Raw genomic sequence first — 19,423 nt, forward strand, 5'->3', positions numbered from 1 at the left:
GTCACTGTCTGTGCGGAGTCTGCACGTTCTCCCCGTGTCTGCGTGGGTTTCCTCCGGGTGCTCCGGTTTCCTCCCACAGTCTGAAAGACGTGCTGGTTAGGTGCATTGGCCGTGCTAAATTCCCCCTCAATGTACCCGAACAGGCACCGGAGTGTGGCAACTAGGGGATTTTTTCAGTAACTTCATTGCAGTGTTAATGTAAGCCTACTTGTGACACTAATAAATAAACTTTTGGGAGCAATTACTCAGCATTAGAGACACTGGGCACTTCCCCAGTGCTGGCCTCAGTCACCAGGTACAGAATGGCAGGCCGGTACTCACACTCACACACACGCTCTCTCTTCATAGACATTCTCACACACACACACACACACACACAAACTCACACTCATGCAAACACACTCACAGACACACACACAATCACACAGACACACACAGACATGCACACACTCACTCTCATACACACATTCACACTTGCACGGACACATTTCCCAGCACTAGTCAACTGATGACCTGCCTCGCTCTCTCATTTAATGTTTAGTAATGTTAATCACACTGAATTGTGAGTGTGTGTGTGAGTGTGTGAGTGTGTGTGTGTGAGTGTGTGTGTGTGAGTGTGTGAGTGTGTGTGAGTGTGTGTGTGTGTGAGTGTGTGTGTGTGTGACAGTGTGTGTGTGGCAGTGTGTGTGTGTGAGTGTGTGTGTCTGTGTGTGTGTGACAGTGTGAGTGTGTGTGACAGTGTGTGTGTGTGTGTGACAGTGTGTGTGACAGTGTGTGTGTGAGTGTGTGTGTGTGACAGTGTGTGTGTGTGTGTGTATGACAGTGTGTGTGTGTGTGTGTGTGTGTGTGTGTGTGTGTGTGTGTGACAGTGTGTGTGTGTGGGTGTGCATGAGTTTTTGCGTGTGAGTGTGTGTGACAGTGTGTGAGTTTTTGTGTGTGTGTGTATGACAGTGTGTGTGTGTGTGACAGTGTGTGTGACAGTGTGTGTGAGTGTGTGTGTGTGTGCTGGTGTGTCTGCACATGTGTGTGGCAATGCCTGTGCACAAAATCACAAAGAGATTTGATAGGGTTGACACGGAAAATTGATTTCTTCTGACGGGGGAAGTGGAAATCTAGAATCATAGAATCCCTACAGTGCAGGAGGAGGCCATTCGGCCCATCGAGGCTGTACTGTCTACAACCCCACCCAGGCCTTATCCCCATAAACCTATGCATTGACCCTGCTAACCCCCCTGACAATAGGGTCAATTTACCATGGCCAACCCACCTAACCCGCACATCTTTGGAGGGTGGGAGGAAACCGGAGCACCCGGAGGAAACCCATGCAGACACGGGGAGAAAGTGCAGTCTCCGCACAGACAGTGACCCAAGCCGGGAATCGAACCCGGGTCCCTGGCGCTGTGAGGCAACATTTGGAACTTTCTCTCCCAAAAAAGTCTTTGGTGCGGCAGAATCCAAAGTGAGAGTGCTGGATGTTTGTCAGGTTGGGGAATCCTGGGAAAATAGAGTTCAGACAGAGGTCAGCCATGATTTACTAGATCATAGAGGGGCCAAATAGCCTCCTGCATGTCCCTCTGCTCCAAGCTACCTTTGATCAGAGCTCTTTACTGGGTGCTACGTTTAATATTCATCACAACACTACTTATATTTATTCCCCACTATTGGGCAGCACGGTGGCACAGTGGTTAGCACTGCTGCCTCACAGCGCCAGGGTCACGGGTTCAATTCCCGGCCTTGGGTCACTGTCTATGCGGAGTTTGCACGTTCTCCCCGTGTCTGCGTGGGTTTCCTCCGGGTGCTCCGGTTTCCTCCCACAGTCCAAAGATGTGTAGGTTAGATGGATTGGCCATGCTAAATTGACCCTACTGTCAGGGAGATTAGCAGGGTAAATGCATGTGGGGTTACAGGGATAATAGGGAGGGAGGTGAAACCACAGAGGGTTCTGAGAGCGAAGGTGAGGGTGTCCAAATCCAGCTGTTGACGGGCCTGTCCAGCTGCAGATGACTCAGCAGCAGGTTCACAGCTGCTGCGGATCCCACACAAACCCCTGATGTTAATTATGCCTGGGAGCGGAGGCAGAGACTGTCAGAGGCAGTTTGATTCTTGTGGCTGTCTGGAGATATCTCCTGTGGGCTGTGAGGACCCGTCTATCTCGGGGAAACTCGAAACCTTTCAGAAATAGACAAGATTCTCGGATGACAAAGAACAAGGAACAGTACAGCACAGGAACAGGCCCTTCGGCCCACCAAGCCCGTGCTGACACATGATGCCTTTCTGAACTAAAGACCTTTTGCCTCTACGTGGTCCGTATCCCTTGATTCCCGGCCTATTCATGTATCTGCTAAGATGCCTCTTACACATGGCTCTTGTATCTGCTTCCACCATCTCCTCTGGCAGCACATTCCAGGCACTTACCACCCTCTGTACAAAGACTTAGAAAGAAGTCTCACAACACCAGGTTAAAGTCCAACAGGTTTATTTGGTAGCAAATGCCATTAGCTTTCGGAGCGCTGCTCCTTCGTCAGATGGAGTGGAAATGTGCTCTCAAACAGGGCACAGAGACACAAAATCAAGTTACAGAATACTGATTAGAATGCAAATCCCTACAGCCAGCCAGATCTTAAAGATACAGACAATGTAGTAACAAAGCTTATGGAATTTGCTACCAAATAAACCTGTTGGACTTTAACCTGGTGTTGTGAGACTTCTTACTGTGTTTACCTGAGTCCAACGCCGGCATCTCCACATCATAAAGACTTAGAGTCATAGAGTCATAGAGGTTTACAGCATGGAAACAGGCCCTTTGGCCCAACTTGTCCATGCCGCCCTTTTTTTTAAACTCCTAAGCTAGTCCCAATTGCCCGCATTTGGTCCATATCCCTCTATACCCATCTTACCCATGTAACTGTCTAAATGCTTTTTAAAAGACAAAATTGTACCCGTCTCTACTACTACCTCTGGCAGCTTGTTCCAGACACTCACCACCCACTGTGTGAAAAAACTGTCCCTCTGGACACTTTTGTATCTCTCCCCTCTCACCTTAAACCTATGCCCTCTGGTTTTAGACTTGCCTCTCACATCTCCTTTAAACGTTCCCCCTTTTACCGTAACCCTATGTCCCCACCATTCGCAACTCCTCAGATACTGAAGCAGTTCATGTTCAAATGCAGCAAGATCCGGGCAATATCCAGGCTTGGGCTGACAAGTGGCAAATAACATTCATGCCACGTAAACGCCAGGCACTGACCATCACCAATAAGAGACACTCTAACCACCGCCCCTTAACATTCAATGGTGTAACCATCACTGAATCCCCCACTGTCAACATCCTTGGGGTTACCATTGACCAGAAACTCAACTGGACTCACCACATTAACACAGTGGCTACAAGAGCAGGTCAGAGGCTGGGAATACTGCGGCAAGTAACTCACCTCCTGACTCACCAAAGCCTGTCCACCATCTACAAGGCCCAAGTCAGGAGTGCGATGGAATACTCCCCACTTGCCTGGATGGGTGCAGCTCCCAACAACACTTCAGAAGCTCAACACCAGCCAGGACAAAGCAGCCCGCTTGATTGACACCACATCCACAAACATTCACGCCCTCCACTACTGACGCTCAGTAGCAGCAGTGTGTACCATCTACAAGATGCACTGCAGCAATTCACCAAAGAATTTGATTGTTTTTTGAAGGGGTAACCAAGAAGGTAGATGAGGGCAGTGCAGTTGATGTTGTCTACATGGACTTTAGCAAGACCTTTGACAAGGTACCGCATGATAGGTTGTTGCATAAAGTTAAATCTCACAGGATCCAGGGTGAGGTATCTAAATGGATACAAAATAGGCTTCTTGACAGAAACTAGAGGGTGGTTGTAGAAGGTTGTTTTTCAAACTGGAGGCCTGTGACCAGCGGTGTGCCTCAGGGATCAGTGCTGTGTCTACTCTTATTTGTCATTTATATTAATGATTTGGATGCGAATATAGGGGGCATGGTTAGTAAGTTTGCAGATGACACCACAATTGGTGGCATAGTGGACAGTGAAGAAAGTTATCTCTGATTGCAACGGGATCTTGATCAATTGGGCCAGTGGGCTGACGAATGGCAGATGGAGTTTAATTTAGATAAATGCGAGGTGATGCATTTTGGTAGATTGAACCAGGGCAGGACTTACTCAGTTAATGGTAGGGCGTTGGGGAGAGTTACAGAACAAAGAGATCTCGGGGTACATGTTCATAGCTCCTTGAAAGTGGAGTCACAGGTGGACAGAGTGGTGAAGAAGGCATTCGGCATGCTTGGTTTCATCGGTCAGAATATTGAATACAGGAGTTGGGACGTCTTGTTGAAGTTGTACAAGACATTGGGAACACCACACTTGGAATACTGTGTGCAATTCTGGTCACCCTATCATAGAAAGGATATTATTAAACTAGAAAGAATGCAGAAAAGATTTACTAGGATGCTTCCGGGACTTGATGGATTGAGTTATAAGGAGAGGCTGGATAGACTGGGATCTTTTTCTCTGGAGCGTAGGAGGCTGAGGTGTGATCTTATAGAGGTCTATAAAATAATGAGGGGCACAGATCAGCGAGATAGTCAATATCTTTTCCCAAAGGTAGGGGAATCTAAAACTAGAGGGCATAGGTTTAAGGTGAGAGGGGAGAGATACAAAAGTGTCCAGAGGGGCAATTTTTTCACACAGAGGGTGGTGAGTGTCTGGAACAAGCTGCCAGAGGTAGTAGTAGAGGCGGGTACAATTTTGTCTTTTAAAAAGCATTTAGACAGTTACATGGGTACGATGGGTATAGAGGGATATGGGCCAAATGGGGGCAATTGGGACTAGCTTAGGAGTTTAAAAAAAAGGGCGGCATGGACAAGTTGGGCCAAAGGGCCTGTTTCCATGCTGTAAACCTGTTTGGCTCTATGACTCTATCCTTAGACAGCACCTTCCAAACTCACGACCACTTCCACCCAGAAGGGCAAGGGCAGCAGGTAAATGAGAACACCACCATCTGCAAGTTCCCCTCCAAACCACTCTCCATCCTGACTTGGAAATATATCGGACGTTAATTCGCAGTCACTGGTTCAAAATCCTGGAATTCCCTCCCTAACGGCATTGTGGGTCAACCCACAGCACATGGACTGCAGCGGTTCAAGGAGGCAGCTCACCACCACCTTCTCAAGGGGCAACTAGAGATGGGCAATAAATGCTGTGATGTGGAGATGCCGGCGTTGGACTGGGGTGGGCACAGTAAGAAGTCTCACAACACCAGGTTAAAGTCCAACAGGTTTATTTGGTAGCACAAGCCACTAGCTTTCGGAGCGCTGCCCCTTCGTCAGGTGAGTGGGAGTTCTGTTCACAAACAGGGCATATAAAGACACAGACTCATTATAAAATAAATGCTGGCCAGCCCGTATCCCTTAAAAAAAGATTGACATTTGTACCCTGGGAAAAAGACTCTGACTATTCAATCTATCCACTTGAGGGGTCTCTAAACCACAAAGGGGCCTGCGGAAGAGGTGGTAGAAACAGCTACAAGAGCAGTATGTAACAGGGATCTTGGCAGATACATGAATAGGCCGGGGATAGAGGATACACTCCGTGTAGAGGCAAAGGGTCTTCAGTTTAGAAAGGCATCATGTGTCAGCACGGGCTTGGTGGGCCGAAGGGCCTGTTCCTGTGCTGTACTGTTCCTTGTTCATTGTCACCCGAGAATCTTGTCTATTTCTGAAAGGTTTCGAGTTTCCCCGAGATAGACGGGTCCTCACAGCCCACAGGAGATATCTCCAGACAGCCACAAGAATCAAACTGCCTCTGACAGTCTCTGCCTCCGCTCCCAGGCATAATTAACATCAGGAGTTTGTGTGGGATCCGCAGCAGCTGTGAACCTGCTGCTGAGTCATCTGCAGCTGGACAGGCCCGTCAACAGCTGGATTTGAACACCCTCACCCTCGCTCTCAGATCCCTCCACAGCCCCTTGATCCCTGTCCTGTTCCTCTAATCTCTACCCACTCACAGCGGAATTCTTCTGTCCGTCTCATGGTGCCGGCGGGAATGGAGAATCTGGCAGAAGCCAAAATGTCAGAACTCGGCCAAGGTCAAGTCACGGAACAATTCTCCCAACGGGCCAGTTGGTCATCCATTGGCAGGTGGCGTGAATGCCATTTGCATCTCATGAATGCTAATTAAACCAGCTGCCCGCTGGCATCGTGCCAGGCTCCCCAACCTGCGTCATTCCAGCATGGAATTACGTTGGCACAAAACCTGATTCCTACCGAGTGACGTGCACAAGGCAGGTTCAGTACACCAGACACGCTGCCACAGTGCTGCACTGCTCCAGATGCTCTGCCCACTGCACTGCCAGGGGAGGCTGCTCCAGCCTTCCATCTCCATCTCCATCTCCATCTCCGTGCCAAGCAGCCCTTCACAAGCAACACCGTGCTGCTCATGACTCTCCGGTGTCACCGTTTCGGTTCACTCCTGCGCCTGCGGCTGGAGAGTACAGGCGTCTCCTTCTCCCTTCTACCACACATCAACATATAACTGGACAGAACAGTGCTGTGGGACTGACTTTGTGACAGTGCAGCACTCCCTCAGTACTGACCCTCTGACAGTGCGGAACTCCCTCAGTACAGACCCTCTGACACTGTGGCACTCCCTCAGTACTGACCCTCTGACACTGTGGCACTCCCTCAGTACTGACCCTCTGACAGTGCGGCACTCCCTCAGTACTGACCCTCTGACAGTGCGGCACTCCCTCAGTACTGACCCTCTGACAGTGCGGCACTCCCTCAGTACTGACCCTCTGACAGTGTGGCACTCCCTCAGTACTGACCCTCTGACAGTGCGGCACTCCCTCAGTACTGACCCTCTGACAATGCAGCACTCCCTCAGTACAGACCCTTTGACACTGCGGCACTCCCTCAGTACTGACCCTCTGACAGTGCGGCACTCCCTCAGTACTGACCCTCTGACAGTGCGGTACTCCCTCAGTACTGACCCTCTGACAGTGCGGCACTCCCTCAGTACTGATCCTCTGGCAGTGCGGCACTCCCTCAGTACTGACCTTCTGACAGTGCGGCACTCCCTCAGTACTGACCTTCTGACAGTGCGGCACTCCCTCAGTACTGACCCTCTGACAGTGCGGCACTCCCTCAGTACTGACCCTCTGACAGTGCAGCACTCCCTCAGTACTGACCCTCTGACAGTGCAGCACTCCCTCAGTACTGACCCTCTGACAGTGCGGCACTCCCTCAGCACTGACCCTCTGACAGTGCGGCACTCCCTCAGTACTGACCCTCAGACAGTGCGGCACTCCCTCAGCACTGCGTTGTGAGTTTCCACCTGGATTTTGTAGTCAGGGGGATTGGGGCTTGAACCCACATTGTCCTGACTCAGAGTCACGTGACCTGCCAGCTGGGTGCCAGCGAGGGAAAGGTCCTGGATGGTGGGTGGTGTGGGGGAGGGGTGTGGCCAGGCGGTTTGGGGGGACGGACAGCGATGGAATCTCTGAGCATATGCGGAAAGTCACCTGACATTCAATCTTGAGTTTCTGCTCCTTCTGGACCGACATGGTGCTGGTTAGCACGGTGGCTGTGTAACGGAAACAATGCTGGATTATCTGTTCGTCCACTTCTGTGAAGCTGCAACAGAGAAAACAGACACACCATTGGACAGTTCACTCACTTCGCTCAGTTTCATTTTCCCAATTTTTCCAGTGATTGGTTCACAAGATCCCAAGAGATAGGAGCTCGTGTCGACCCACCATCCTGCTCCATCACACAGAGCTATCACCTCACAGGAAGAGGCCATTCAGCCCGTCATGCCTGCACCAGCTCTCAGAGTGTGCAGTTCACTGAGTTCCAATCCCCGTAACCCTGAGCATTCTTCCTTCTCAGATAATAATCTTCAACGCAACCACAGAATCATAAAAGCCCGACGTGCAGAAGAGGGCATTCGGCCCATTGAGTCTGCACCGGCTCTCTGAGTACCTTACCCAGGCCCTCTCCCCCCCCCATCTCCTTAACCCCACACGTTTGCCATGGCTAATCCATCTGTCGTAATGTGGAGATGCTGGGGTTGGACTGGGGTAAACACAGTAAGAAGTCTCACAACACCGGGTTAAAGCCCAACAGGTTTATTTGGTAGCACAAGCTTTCGGAGCGCTGTCCCTTCATCAGGTGAGTGCAGGATTTGGTTCACAAACAGGGCATATATAGACACAAACTCAATTACAAGATAATGGTTGGAATGCGAGTCTAAACAGGTAATCAGGTCTTTACAGGTGCAGACAATGTGAGTGGAGAAAGGGTTAAGCACAGGTTAAAGAGTTGTGTGTGGTCTCCATCTGACATACACCTCTTGGGACACTAAGGGGCAATTTACCATGGCCAATCCACCTAACTTGCACATCTTTTAGCAACAAACAGCATGGTTCTGTATGAGGGAGGTCATGTCTCACTAATTTGATTGGGTTTTTTCAGGAGGTGACAAAAATGATTGTCAAGGGATGTTGTCTACATGGACTTTAGTAAAGCATTTGACAAGGTCCCTCATGGTAGGCTGGTGCAAAATGTTAAATCACACAGGATCAGGGGTGAACTAGTGAGATAGATTCAGGCTTGGCCATAGAAGTGGAGATGCCAGTGTTGGGCTGGGGTAAACACAGTAAGAAGTCTCACAACACCAGGTTAAAGGCCAACAGGTTTATTTGGTAGCAAAAGCCACTAGCTTTCGGAGTGCTGCTCCTTCATCGGGTGAGTGGGAGTTCTGTTCACAAACAGGGCATATAAAGACACAAACTCAATTTACAAAATAATGGTTGGAATGCGAGTCTTTACAGGTAATCAAGTCTTAAATGTGAGTGGAGAGAGCGTTAAGCACAGGTTAAAGAGATGTGTATTATCTCTTGCAAGAGTGTTCTCTTCCTGTTGGGCAACACTTCAGCGGTCATGGGCATTCGGCCTCTGATCTTCGGGTAAGCGTTCTCCAAGGCGGCCTTCACGACACATGACAACGCAGAGTCACTGAGCAGAAACTGATAGCCAAGTTCCGCACACATGAGGACGGCCTCAACCGGGATCTTGGGTTCATGTCACACTATCTGTAACCCCCACGACTTGTCTGGGCTTGCAAAATCTCACTAACTGTCCTGTCTGGAGACAATACACATCTCTTTAACCTGTGCTTAACACTCTCTCCACTCACATTGTCTGTACCTTTAAGACTTGATTACCTGTAAAGACTCGCATTCCAACCATTATTTTGGAAATTGAGTATGTGTCTTTATATGCCCTGTTTGTGAACAGAATTCCCACTCACCTGACGAAGGAGCGGCGCTCCGAAAGCTAGTGGCTTTTGCTACCAAATAAACCTGTTGGACTTTAACCTGTTGTTGTTAGACGTCTTACTGTGAACACCACTAGTTACAGCCCTCCATTCAGAAAAAAACCCTTCCACCTCTACGCTTTGTCTTCTGGTGTTGTTCGACTTCTTACTGTGTTTACCCCAGTCCAACGCCGGCACCTCCACATCATGACTAGTGGTGTCCCGCAGGGATCAGTGCTGGGACCTCTGTTGTTTATAATATATATAAATGACTTGGAAGAAAACCTAGCTGGTCTGATTAGCAAGTTTGCGGATGATACTAAGATGGGTGGAGTTGCGGATCGTGATGAAGATTGTCAGCAGGATATAGATAGACTGGAAAATTGGGCGGAGAAATGGCAGATGGAATTTAATCCGGATAAATGTGAGATGATGTATTTTTGTAGATCCAATTCAGGTGAAAACTATAAAATAAATGGCAGAACCATGAGGAGCATAGACAGAGAGATCTGGGACTACAGGCCCACAGGTCCTTACAAGTGGCAGCACAGGTGGAAAAGGTGGTGGAGAAAGCATATGGATTGCTTGCCTTCATCGGACGAGGCATTGAGTATAAAAGTTGGCAAATTATCTTGCAGTTATATGAAACTTATCTGGATAGACATATGAACAGATAGGGAACAGAGGGATACAAGCGGTTTGTCTATATAGGACAATGTGATTGGTGCAGGCTTGTTGGGCCAAAGGGCCTGTTCCTGTGCTGTACTGTTCTTTGTTCTTTGGACACTAAGGGGCAATTTACCGTGGCCAATCCACCGAACCTACTCATCTTTGGATCATGGCTGACCTTTGGTTTCAACTCCATTTCGTGCCTTCTCTCTCTAGAGGTTTATAAAATGATGAAGGGGATAGATAGAGTGAACGTTCAAAGACTATTTCCTCGGGTGGATGGAGCTATTACAAGGGGGCATAACTATAGGGTTCATGGTGGGAGATATAGGAAGGATATCAGAGGTAGGTTCTTTACGCAGAGAGTGGTTGGGGTGTGGAATGGACTGCCTGCAGTGATAGTGGAGTCAGACACTTTAGGAACATTTAAGCGGTTATTGGATAGGCACATGGAGCACACCAGGATGATAGGGAGTGGGATAGCTTGATCTTGGTTTCAGATAAAGCTCGGCACAACATCGTGGGCCGAAGGGCCTGTTCTGTGCTGTACTGTTCTTTGTTCTATCTCTTAACACCCCAACAGACCAAAACTCTGTCTGTCCCAGCCTTAAACATATTCAGCAATGGAGAACCACAACCCTCTGCGGGAGAGAATTCCAAAGATTCACAACCCTCTGAGTGAAGAAATTTCTCCTCATCTCAGTCCCAAATGATCGGCCCCTCATCCTGAGACTGCGCCCCCATGTCTTAGATTCCCCGACCAGGAGAAACAATGTCTCAGTGTCCACCCTTTCAAACCCCCTTTGGAATTTTGTTGGTTTCAATGAGATCACCTCTCATTGTCCCAAACTCCAGAGATTAAAAACCCAATTTACCCAACCTCTCCGTCTAGGACAACTCTCTCATCTCACACACTGGTCCAGAATCTCTCCGCCTCCACCCTATCCAGCCCCCGCATTAAAAGATAATGCGGGGGCTGGATAGGGTGGAGGCGGAGAGATTCTTTCCACTTAGTAAGGAAGTTAAAACTAGAGGACACAGCCTCAAAATAAAGGGGGGTCGGTTTAAGACAGAGTTGAGGAGGAACTTCTTCTCCCAGAGGGTGGTGAATCTCTGGAATTCTCTGCCCACTGAGGTGGTGGAGGCTACCTCGCTGAATATGTTTAAAGCGCGGATGGATGGATTCCTGATCGGTAAGGGAATTAAGGGTTATGGGGATCAGGCGGGTAAGTGGTACTGATCCACGTCAGATCAGCCATGATCTTATTGAATGGCGGGGCAGGCTCGAGGGGCTAGATGGCCTACTCCTGCTCCTATTTCTTATGTTCTTATGAACCTCTACTTCACCGTTTAAGGATATCCTTCCTTACATACACAGGGAGGCGATGGCTGAGTGGTATTATCCCTAGAGTATTGATCCAGAAACTCAGCTAATATTCTGGAACCCGGGTTCGAATCCCGCCACGGCAGATGGTGGAATTTGAATTCAGAAAAAAATATCTGGAATTAAGAATCTACTGATGACCATGAAACCATTGTCGATTGTCGGAAAAACCCATCTGGTTCACTAATGTCCTTCAGGAAAGGAAATCTGCCGTCCTTACCTGGTCTGGCCTACATGTGACTCCAGAGCCACAGCAATGTGGTTGACTCTCAACTGCCCTCTGAACAAGGGCAACTAGGGATGGGCAATAAATGCTGGACAGCCAGTGATGCCCATGTCCCACAAATGGATTAAAAAAAATACAGTTCACCATGTTGTGATATTAGGTGCATGCCATTGTAAAGCAAAGGTGCTTGGCAGAGCAAGGGTTAATGTGCGCCTGGAGCCTGGCGCTGCTCACGGTATGATGTATAGAATCACATAGTAATGGACTCAGAGAGCAAGCTACCTGCATGGGAGCAGCACCATGCATGCAGTAACCCGGGATCTGTTGACAGTTAATACACAAATTCGTGAAGCATTCCATATTTTCTTTATGGGCAGCACAGTGGCACAGTGGTTAGCACTGCTGCTCACAGCACCAGGGACACAGGTTCGATTCCCGGCTTGGGTCACTGTCTGTGCGGAGTTTGCATGTTCTCCCCGTGTCTGCGTGGGTTTCCTCCGGGTGCTCCGGTTTCCTCCCACAGTCCGAAAGACGTGCTGATTAGGGTGCTTTGGCCGTGCTAAATTCTCCCTCAGTGGACCTGAACAGGCGCCAGAGTGTGGCGGCTAGGGGATTTTCACAGTAACTTCATTGCAGTGTTAATGTAAGCCTACTTGTGACACTGATAAATAAACCTAAAACTTAAACTTAATTTAAAGACTAAGAATAAAGGTTCACGTTCAAACATATAATTCTCAAGATTACAACACACCGCTACAAACATTCACATCTTCTCGCTGCTCATCATGGAAGACCATTGGAACAGCAGGATAAATCAATGGGTGAGTGCAAGCATTTACGGTCTCTGAAAGCAAAGATTACTGCTCCGTATGAGCTGGGTAGAGATAGAAATCGGTTCCTGGAGGCACTGCTCGATAAACCATCGCAGATCTTTGATGAGATTCTGTGTTTTTAATAACCCACGCAATCATTAAATCAGTTCAGTTTTAGTGTTTCTCTGTGAGAAGATTAACTATCAATGTGTCCTCTTCAGCTCTGAGAGGATCTGCCAAACAAAAGGGAGACTGAAAGAGAGGAGGTGGAGATAGGGAGAGAAAGGTGGAAAAATTCAGAGAAAGCCAAAGTGAGGAAGAGCATGAGGGGAAGAGAAGGGGACAGCGAAGGTTGTGAAGGGACATACAGAAAGAGCAAGAGAGGAAAGAGAGAAGGAGAGAAGATGAGAGGTGTAGACAAAGAGGAATATGGAAAGGGCGAGAGAGAAAGATGTGGTGTTCATTTGTTCAGTTGTTCCGTGTTTGACTTTGTGAGTCTGGTAATTCATCGATGCTCACTGTGCTTGACTGGTTAAGCCTGGGTGTGGAATCGGAGCAAAATAAACGGACACCACAGAAGCTATTAGAAGCTGAGCTATAAGCATATGTGAAAACTCTTGTAAATAAACCCGGTCCCATTTATGAACAAGTGTTGTCTCTGTATAGCTCCGAAATATATCAGATATGCGGACGCTGGAACTATCCCAATAGTTAACAGCTAATGCAGAGGTTGTTGAAAAGGAGGAACTTAAAACCATCAACAGCACTCGGGATAAAGTTCTGAACAAGCGATTGGGATTGAAGACAGACAAGTCCCCAGGGCCTGATGGCTTTCATCCTTGGATCTTAAAGGAAGTGGCAGCGGAGATAGTGGATCCATTTGGGTTAGAATATTCCAAAATTCCCTGGATGTGGGAAAGGTCCCAGTGGATTGGAAAAATGCTAATATTCAAAAAGGGAGGGAGACACAAATTTGGAAACTATAAACCAGTTAGTTTAATATCTCTCGTTGGGAAACTTATAATCCATTACTAAGGAAGTAGTAATGGGACATTTGGGAAGTCAAAATGCAATCCATCAGAGTCAGCATGGTTTAATGAAGGGTAAATCATGTTTGACTAATTTGCTGGAGTTCTTTGAAGATGTAACAAGCCAAGTGGATAATAGGGCTCCTGTAGATGTAATATATCTGGCTGGATTTCAGGAAGGTGTTTGATAAGATGCTGAAAAGGTTAATACACAAGGTAAAATCACATGGGGTTTGGGGTAATTTATTAGCTTGGATAGAAGACTGGCTAACTGACAGAGAGTGGGGATAAATGGGTCATTTTTTGGTTGGCAAGATGTAACTAGTGGGGTGCCACAGGGTTCAGTCCTCAGGCCCCAACTATTTACAATCTATAGTAATGATTTGGATACAGGGATAGAATGTACTATAGCAGAATGACACTAAAATAGGTGAGAGAGCAAGTTGCAATGAGGAAATAAGAAATTTACAAGCGGATATGGATAGGTTGGGTGAGTGGGTCAGAAACTGGCAGATGGAGTTTAAGTGCGAGGTTATCAGTTTTGGGTGGAAGAATAAAAAGGCAACTTTTTTGTCTAAATGGGAAGAAACTTCAAAATGCTTCGGTGCAGAGGGATCTGGGTGTCCTTGTGCATGAATCACAGAAAACTGTTATCAGGTACAGCAGGTAATAAGGAAAGCGAATGGAATGTTGGCATCTATAGCTAAAGGAATAGAGAATAAAAGTAAGAAAGTATTGCTGCCACTATACAAGGCATTGGTGAGGCCGCACCTGGAGTATTGTGCACAGTTTTGGTCCCCGTATTTGAGGAAAGATGTAGGGGCATTGGAGGCAGTTCAGAGGAGGTTCACTGGGTTGATTCCAGAGATGAGGGGTTTGTCGTATGAAGAGAGATTGAAAAGTTTGGGCCAATACTCTCTGGACTTTAGAAGAATGAGGGGAGATCTAATGGAGTTGTATAAGATGCTACAGGGGATTGACGGGGTAAATACAGAGAGAGTATGTTTCCTCTTGTTGGACATTCTAGAATGAGAAACCATAGTTTTAGGATAAGAGATGGCAGATTTAAAACAGAGATGAGAAGGAATTACTTCAGTCAAAGGGTCGTGAATCTGTGGAATTAAGAACGGGCAGGAAAGTGGAGTTGAGGCTCAGACAAGATCAGCCATGATCATATTGAATAGTGGAGCAGGCTCGAAGGGCTGAATGGCCTCCTCCTGCTCCTCATTCTTCTGGTCGTATATTTAAGATTAAACAACAGACACCATAAAAGGGAGAAGGAATGAGAATGTAAGAAGGAAAAAAATAGGGAGAGAAGGGGTGAGGAGGGATCGATGGAGAGAGGAACAGTGAGAAAGAGAGAGAGTTAAACCAATCACTTGTGAAGAGCCACGCAAAGGCAGAAGACTCGCGATCTGATCCCTAGTTTGTGCTGGGTTAGTGATTCAGGGTGGGAGAGGGAGGAGACATGCTTGGGCTGTGTGCTCCCACGAGCAGGCCAGTGTTCCTGATCATTACATGAGATTGGTAAGGCTGGCAATGATGGTTGGGCCTCGGACACTCCCCTGAGGAACTCCTGCACTGATGGCCTGGAGCTGAGATAATTGACCTCCAACCTTCACAACCCCATCTTCCTTTGTGCCGGGTATGACTCCAACCAGCGGAGAGTTTCCCTCTGATTCCCATTGACTCCAGTTCGGGCTCCTTGATGCCACACTCAGTTCAGGAAAAAACAAAGTTATTGCTGCTAATTAGCTGATTGGTCAGATTTATGAGTGACTATAATATATTACTTAGCAAATGCAACATAATGTGGATAAATGTGAGGTTATCCACTCTGGTGGCAGAAACTGGAAGGAAGATTATTATCTGAATGGTGGCAGTTTCAGAAAAGGGGAGGTGCTACGTGACCTGGGTGTCATGGTGGAACAGTCACTGAAGGTACAGTAGGCAGTGGGGAAAGCTAATGGCATGCTGGCCTTCATAGCAAGAGGATTTGAGTGTAGGAGTGAGGATGTCTTGCTGCAGTTATACAGGGCCTTGGTGAGGCCACACCTTGAGTATTGTGTGCAGTTTTGGTCTCCTAATCTGAGGAAGGACATTCTTGCTATTGAGGGAGTCCAGCGAAGGTTCACCAGACTGATTCCTGGAATGGCAGGACTGACATATGAAGAGAGACTGGATCGACCGGGCTTGTACTCACTGGAATTTAGAAGAATGAGAGGGGAATCTCATCGAAACATATAAAACCCTGATGGGACTGGGCAGGCTGGATGCAGGAAGAATGTTCCCGATGTTGGGGAAGTCCAGAACTAGGGTTCACAGTCTAAGAATAAGGGGTAAGCCATTCAGGACTGAGATGAGGAAGAACTTCTTCGCTCAGAGAGTTGTGAACCTGTGGAATTCTCTCCCACAGAGAGCTGTTGGGGCCAATTCGTTAGATATGTTCAAGAGGGAGCTGGACGTGGCCCTTGTGGCGAAAGGGATCAAGGGGTGTGGAGAGAAAGCGGGAGTGGGATACTGAGAGTGCATGATCAGCCATGATCATATTGAATGGCGGTGTAGGCTCGAAGGGCCGAATGGCCTACTGCTGCACCAATTTTCTATGTTTCTATGAAGCGGAACAGTCAGTTTGTGCACAGTAAGATCCCACACACAGCAATGAGATAATAAGCACGAGGCAGGATTTCTGCCCCTCAGGGACAGGGTGTCCCGCCTCTGAGAACTGCCGGCCAATCTTTGACGAGATTTATTATTGTCACATGTATTAATATATCGTGAAAAGTATTGTTTCTTGCGCGCTATACAGACAAAGCATACCGTTCATAGAGAAGGAAATGAGAGAGTGCAGAATGCAGTGTTACAGTCATAGCTAGGGTGTAGAGAAAGATCAACTTAATCTAAAAGAGTTAGAAGAGAGTTTTAGAAGCAGAGAACAAGAGAAAAAATAGAATTAGAGGGTATGCTGGGCACAGCTCGCAAGAAGTCGCCTCGCTCCAGCGCCATCTTGGAAACCCGACATCATCTGTGAGGCAACACCCTGGTCAATCAGAGTCCACTTGCCAACCAATCAGCACCCTTTCTCTCCAGAAGTATGAATTGTTGTTATCGTTTGAAAATTGGCGATCTTGCATTTGTCCTGATGAGTGCAAGATGAAAAACTTTGACAACATGCCTTTCTTTTCAGCAATAGTTCTCTTAAAGGCATCTACACTATTCACCTCAACCAATCCCTGTTGGGAGCAAGTTCCACATTCTGACCACTCTCTGGGTAAACACGTTTCTCCTGAATTCCCGCTTGGGTAATTATATTCCATCTGCCATGTTTTTGCCCACTCACCTCACCTGTCTATATCCCTCTGGAGACTCTGTGACATCCTCACCACTTGCCTTCCCACCTATTTTAGTGTCATTCACAATCTTGGCAATAGCACATCACTTCCTTCGTCCAAGGCATTAATATATATTGTGAATAATTGTGTCCCCAGCACTGATCCCTGTGGCATTCCATTAGTTACAGGTTACCATCCTAAAAATGCCAGCCTTATCCCAACTCTTTGTCTTCTATCAGTCAGCCAATCCTCTATCCATGCCAATATACTAACACCATGGGCTCTTTATCTCATTAAAAGGGAGTATTATTAAAAGATGTGCGGTTAGGTGGATTGGCCATGCTAAATTGCCCCTTAGTGTCAGGGGGAGTAGCTAGGGTTATGGGGATAGGGCCTGGGTGAGATTGTGGTCGGTGCAGACTCGATGGGCCAAATAGCCTCCTTCTGCACTGTAGGATTCTATGATCTATGATCTATTAAGTAGTCTTTTGAGAGGTACCTTATCGAACACTTTTTTTGGGAAATCTAAGTCTATCACATCTACTAGTTCCCCTCTATCTATCCTGCTCATTACCACCTCAAAGAAATCGAATGAATTGGTCGGGCATGCTAACTCTGTTTGATTATATTGTGTAATTCTGAACACTCTGTTATTATATCCTTTATAATGGACTCGAACATTTTCCCAGTGACAGATGTTAAGCTGTATATAGTATATATATATATATATAGTTGTAAGCTGTATATATGGGCCTATAGTTACCTGATTTTGTCTCTCTCCCTTTTTGAATAAGGGGTTAAATTGAAAGCTTTCCAATCCTCTGGGACCTCTCAAAATTGAAGGATTATTGGAAGATTACTACCAGTGCATCCATTATCTCTGTCGCTACTTCCTTTAATATTCTGGGATGTAACCCATCTGACCCAGGGGACTTTTCGGCCTTTAGCCCCATTAGTTTCCCTAGTACTTTTTCTCTAATGATAATTATTGTATCTATTTTCTTGCCTCCTTCTGTCCCTTGATTATTTCGTACTTTCAGAATGTTATCAGTATTTTCCACTGTGGAGACTGACGCAATGTCCGCCATTTCCTGATTCCCAATTATTATTTCCCCAGTCTCATTCCCTAAGGGGCCAATGTTCACTTTGGCCTCTCCCTTCCTTTTTATACATTTGAAGAAACTCTCGCTGTCCGTATTCATCACATCGGCGAGTTTACCCTCAGTTTATCTTCTCCAAGTGTGTGGTGGTTCATTTTGGCAGGTCGAATAGGATGAAAGAATATAATATTAAGGGTAAGACACTTGGCAGTGTGGAAGATCAGAAGGATCTTGGGGTCCGGGTTCATAGGACGCTCAAAGCAGAGTTACAGGTAGGGGCTGTGGTTAAGAAGGTGTATGGAATACTGGCCTTCATCAATAGAGGAATTGAGTTGAGAAATCGGGAGATAATGCTGCAGCTGTATAGGACCCTGGTCAGACCCCACCTGGAGAACTGTGCCCAGTTCTGGTCGCCTCATTGCAGAAAGGATGTGGAAGCCATAGAAAGGGTGCAGAGGAGATTTACAAGGATGTTGCCTGGATTAGGTGGCATGCCTTATGAGGATAGGTTGAGAGAGCTAGGTCTTTTCTCCTTGGAGAAGCGAAGATGAGAGGTGACCTGATAGAGGTGTATAAGATGTTGAGGGGTATTGATAGAGTGGATTCTCAGAGGCTTTTACCCAGGGCTGAAATGGTTGCCACAAGAGGTCACAGGTTTAGGGTGCTGGGGAGTAGGTACAGAGGAGATGTTAGGGGTAAGTTTTTCACTCAGAGGGTGGTGGGGGCATGGAATCGGCTGCCGGTAGTGGTGGTGGAGGCGGATTCGATAGGGTCTTTTAAGAGACTTTTGGATAAGTTCATGGACGTTAGTAAGATAGAGGGTTATAGGTAAGCCTTGTAGGTAGGGACATGTTCGGCGCAACGTGTGGGCCGAAGGACCTGTTTGTGCTGTAGCTTTTCTATGTTCTATGTTCTATTTCTATTATTTTTGGTCATCTTTTGTTGGTTTTTAAACCTTTTCCAATTCTCTGGTTTACCACTAATCTTTGCCACATTGCATCTTTATTCTTTCATAGGATCTATAGAATCTTAGAATCTGCAGTGCAGAAGGAGGCCATTCGGCCCATCGAGTCTGCACCGACCACAATCCCACCCAGGCTTTATCCCCATAACCCCACGTTTTTACCCGAGCTAGTCCCCCTAACACTCAGGGGCAATTTAGCACGGCCAATCAACCTAACCCGCACATCTTTGGAGTGTGGGAGGAAACCGGAGCACCCGGAGGAAACCCACGCAGACACGGGGAGAATGTGCAAACTCGACACAGACAGTGACCCGAGGCCGGAATTCAACCCGAGTCCCTGGCACTGTGAGGCAGCAGTGCTAACCACTGTGCCACCGTGCCGCCCACATGCCACCATAGTTTAATACAATCTTTAACTTCCTTGGTTAACCATTGTTGATTTATCCCTTTCCTAGAATCCTCATTCCTCACTGGGATATATCTTTGTTGTGAGTCATGAACTATTTTCAGAAACATTTGTCACTGCTGATTAACCGTCTTTCCTGCTAAACTCCTTTCCCAGTCCACTCCAATCAAATCTGAC

At 47.2% G+C, this 19,423-nt stretch overlaps 1 protein-coding gene across 1 annotated transcript in view; it reads right to left on the minus strand.

Annotated features, from left to right (window-relative positions):
* Positions 1-19,423, minus strand: part of pde2a (phosphodiesterase 2A) — a 284,382-nt gene that overhangs the window by 99,706 nt on the left and 165,253 nt on the right. The window contains 1 exon segment of the mRNA XM_078222653.1: positions 7,530-7,641. Coding sequence (XP_078078779.1) covers positions 7,530-7,641 — 112 coding nt within the window.

The sequence above is a fragment of the Mustelus asterias genome, chromosome 10 (assembly GCF_964213995.1).
Source record: "Mustelus asterias chromosome 10, sMusAst1.hap1.1, whole genome shotgun sequence".
In the NCBI taxonomy this organism is placed as follows: Eukaryota; Metazoa; Chordata; class Chondrichthyes; order Carcharhiniformes; family Triakidae; genus Mustelus; species Mustelus asterias.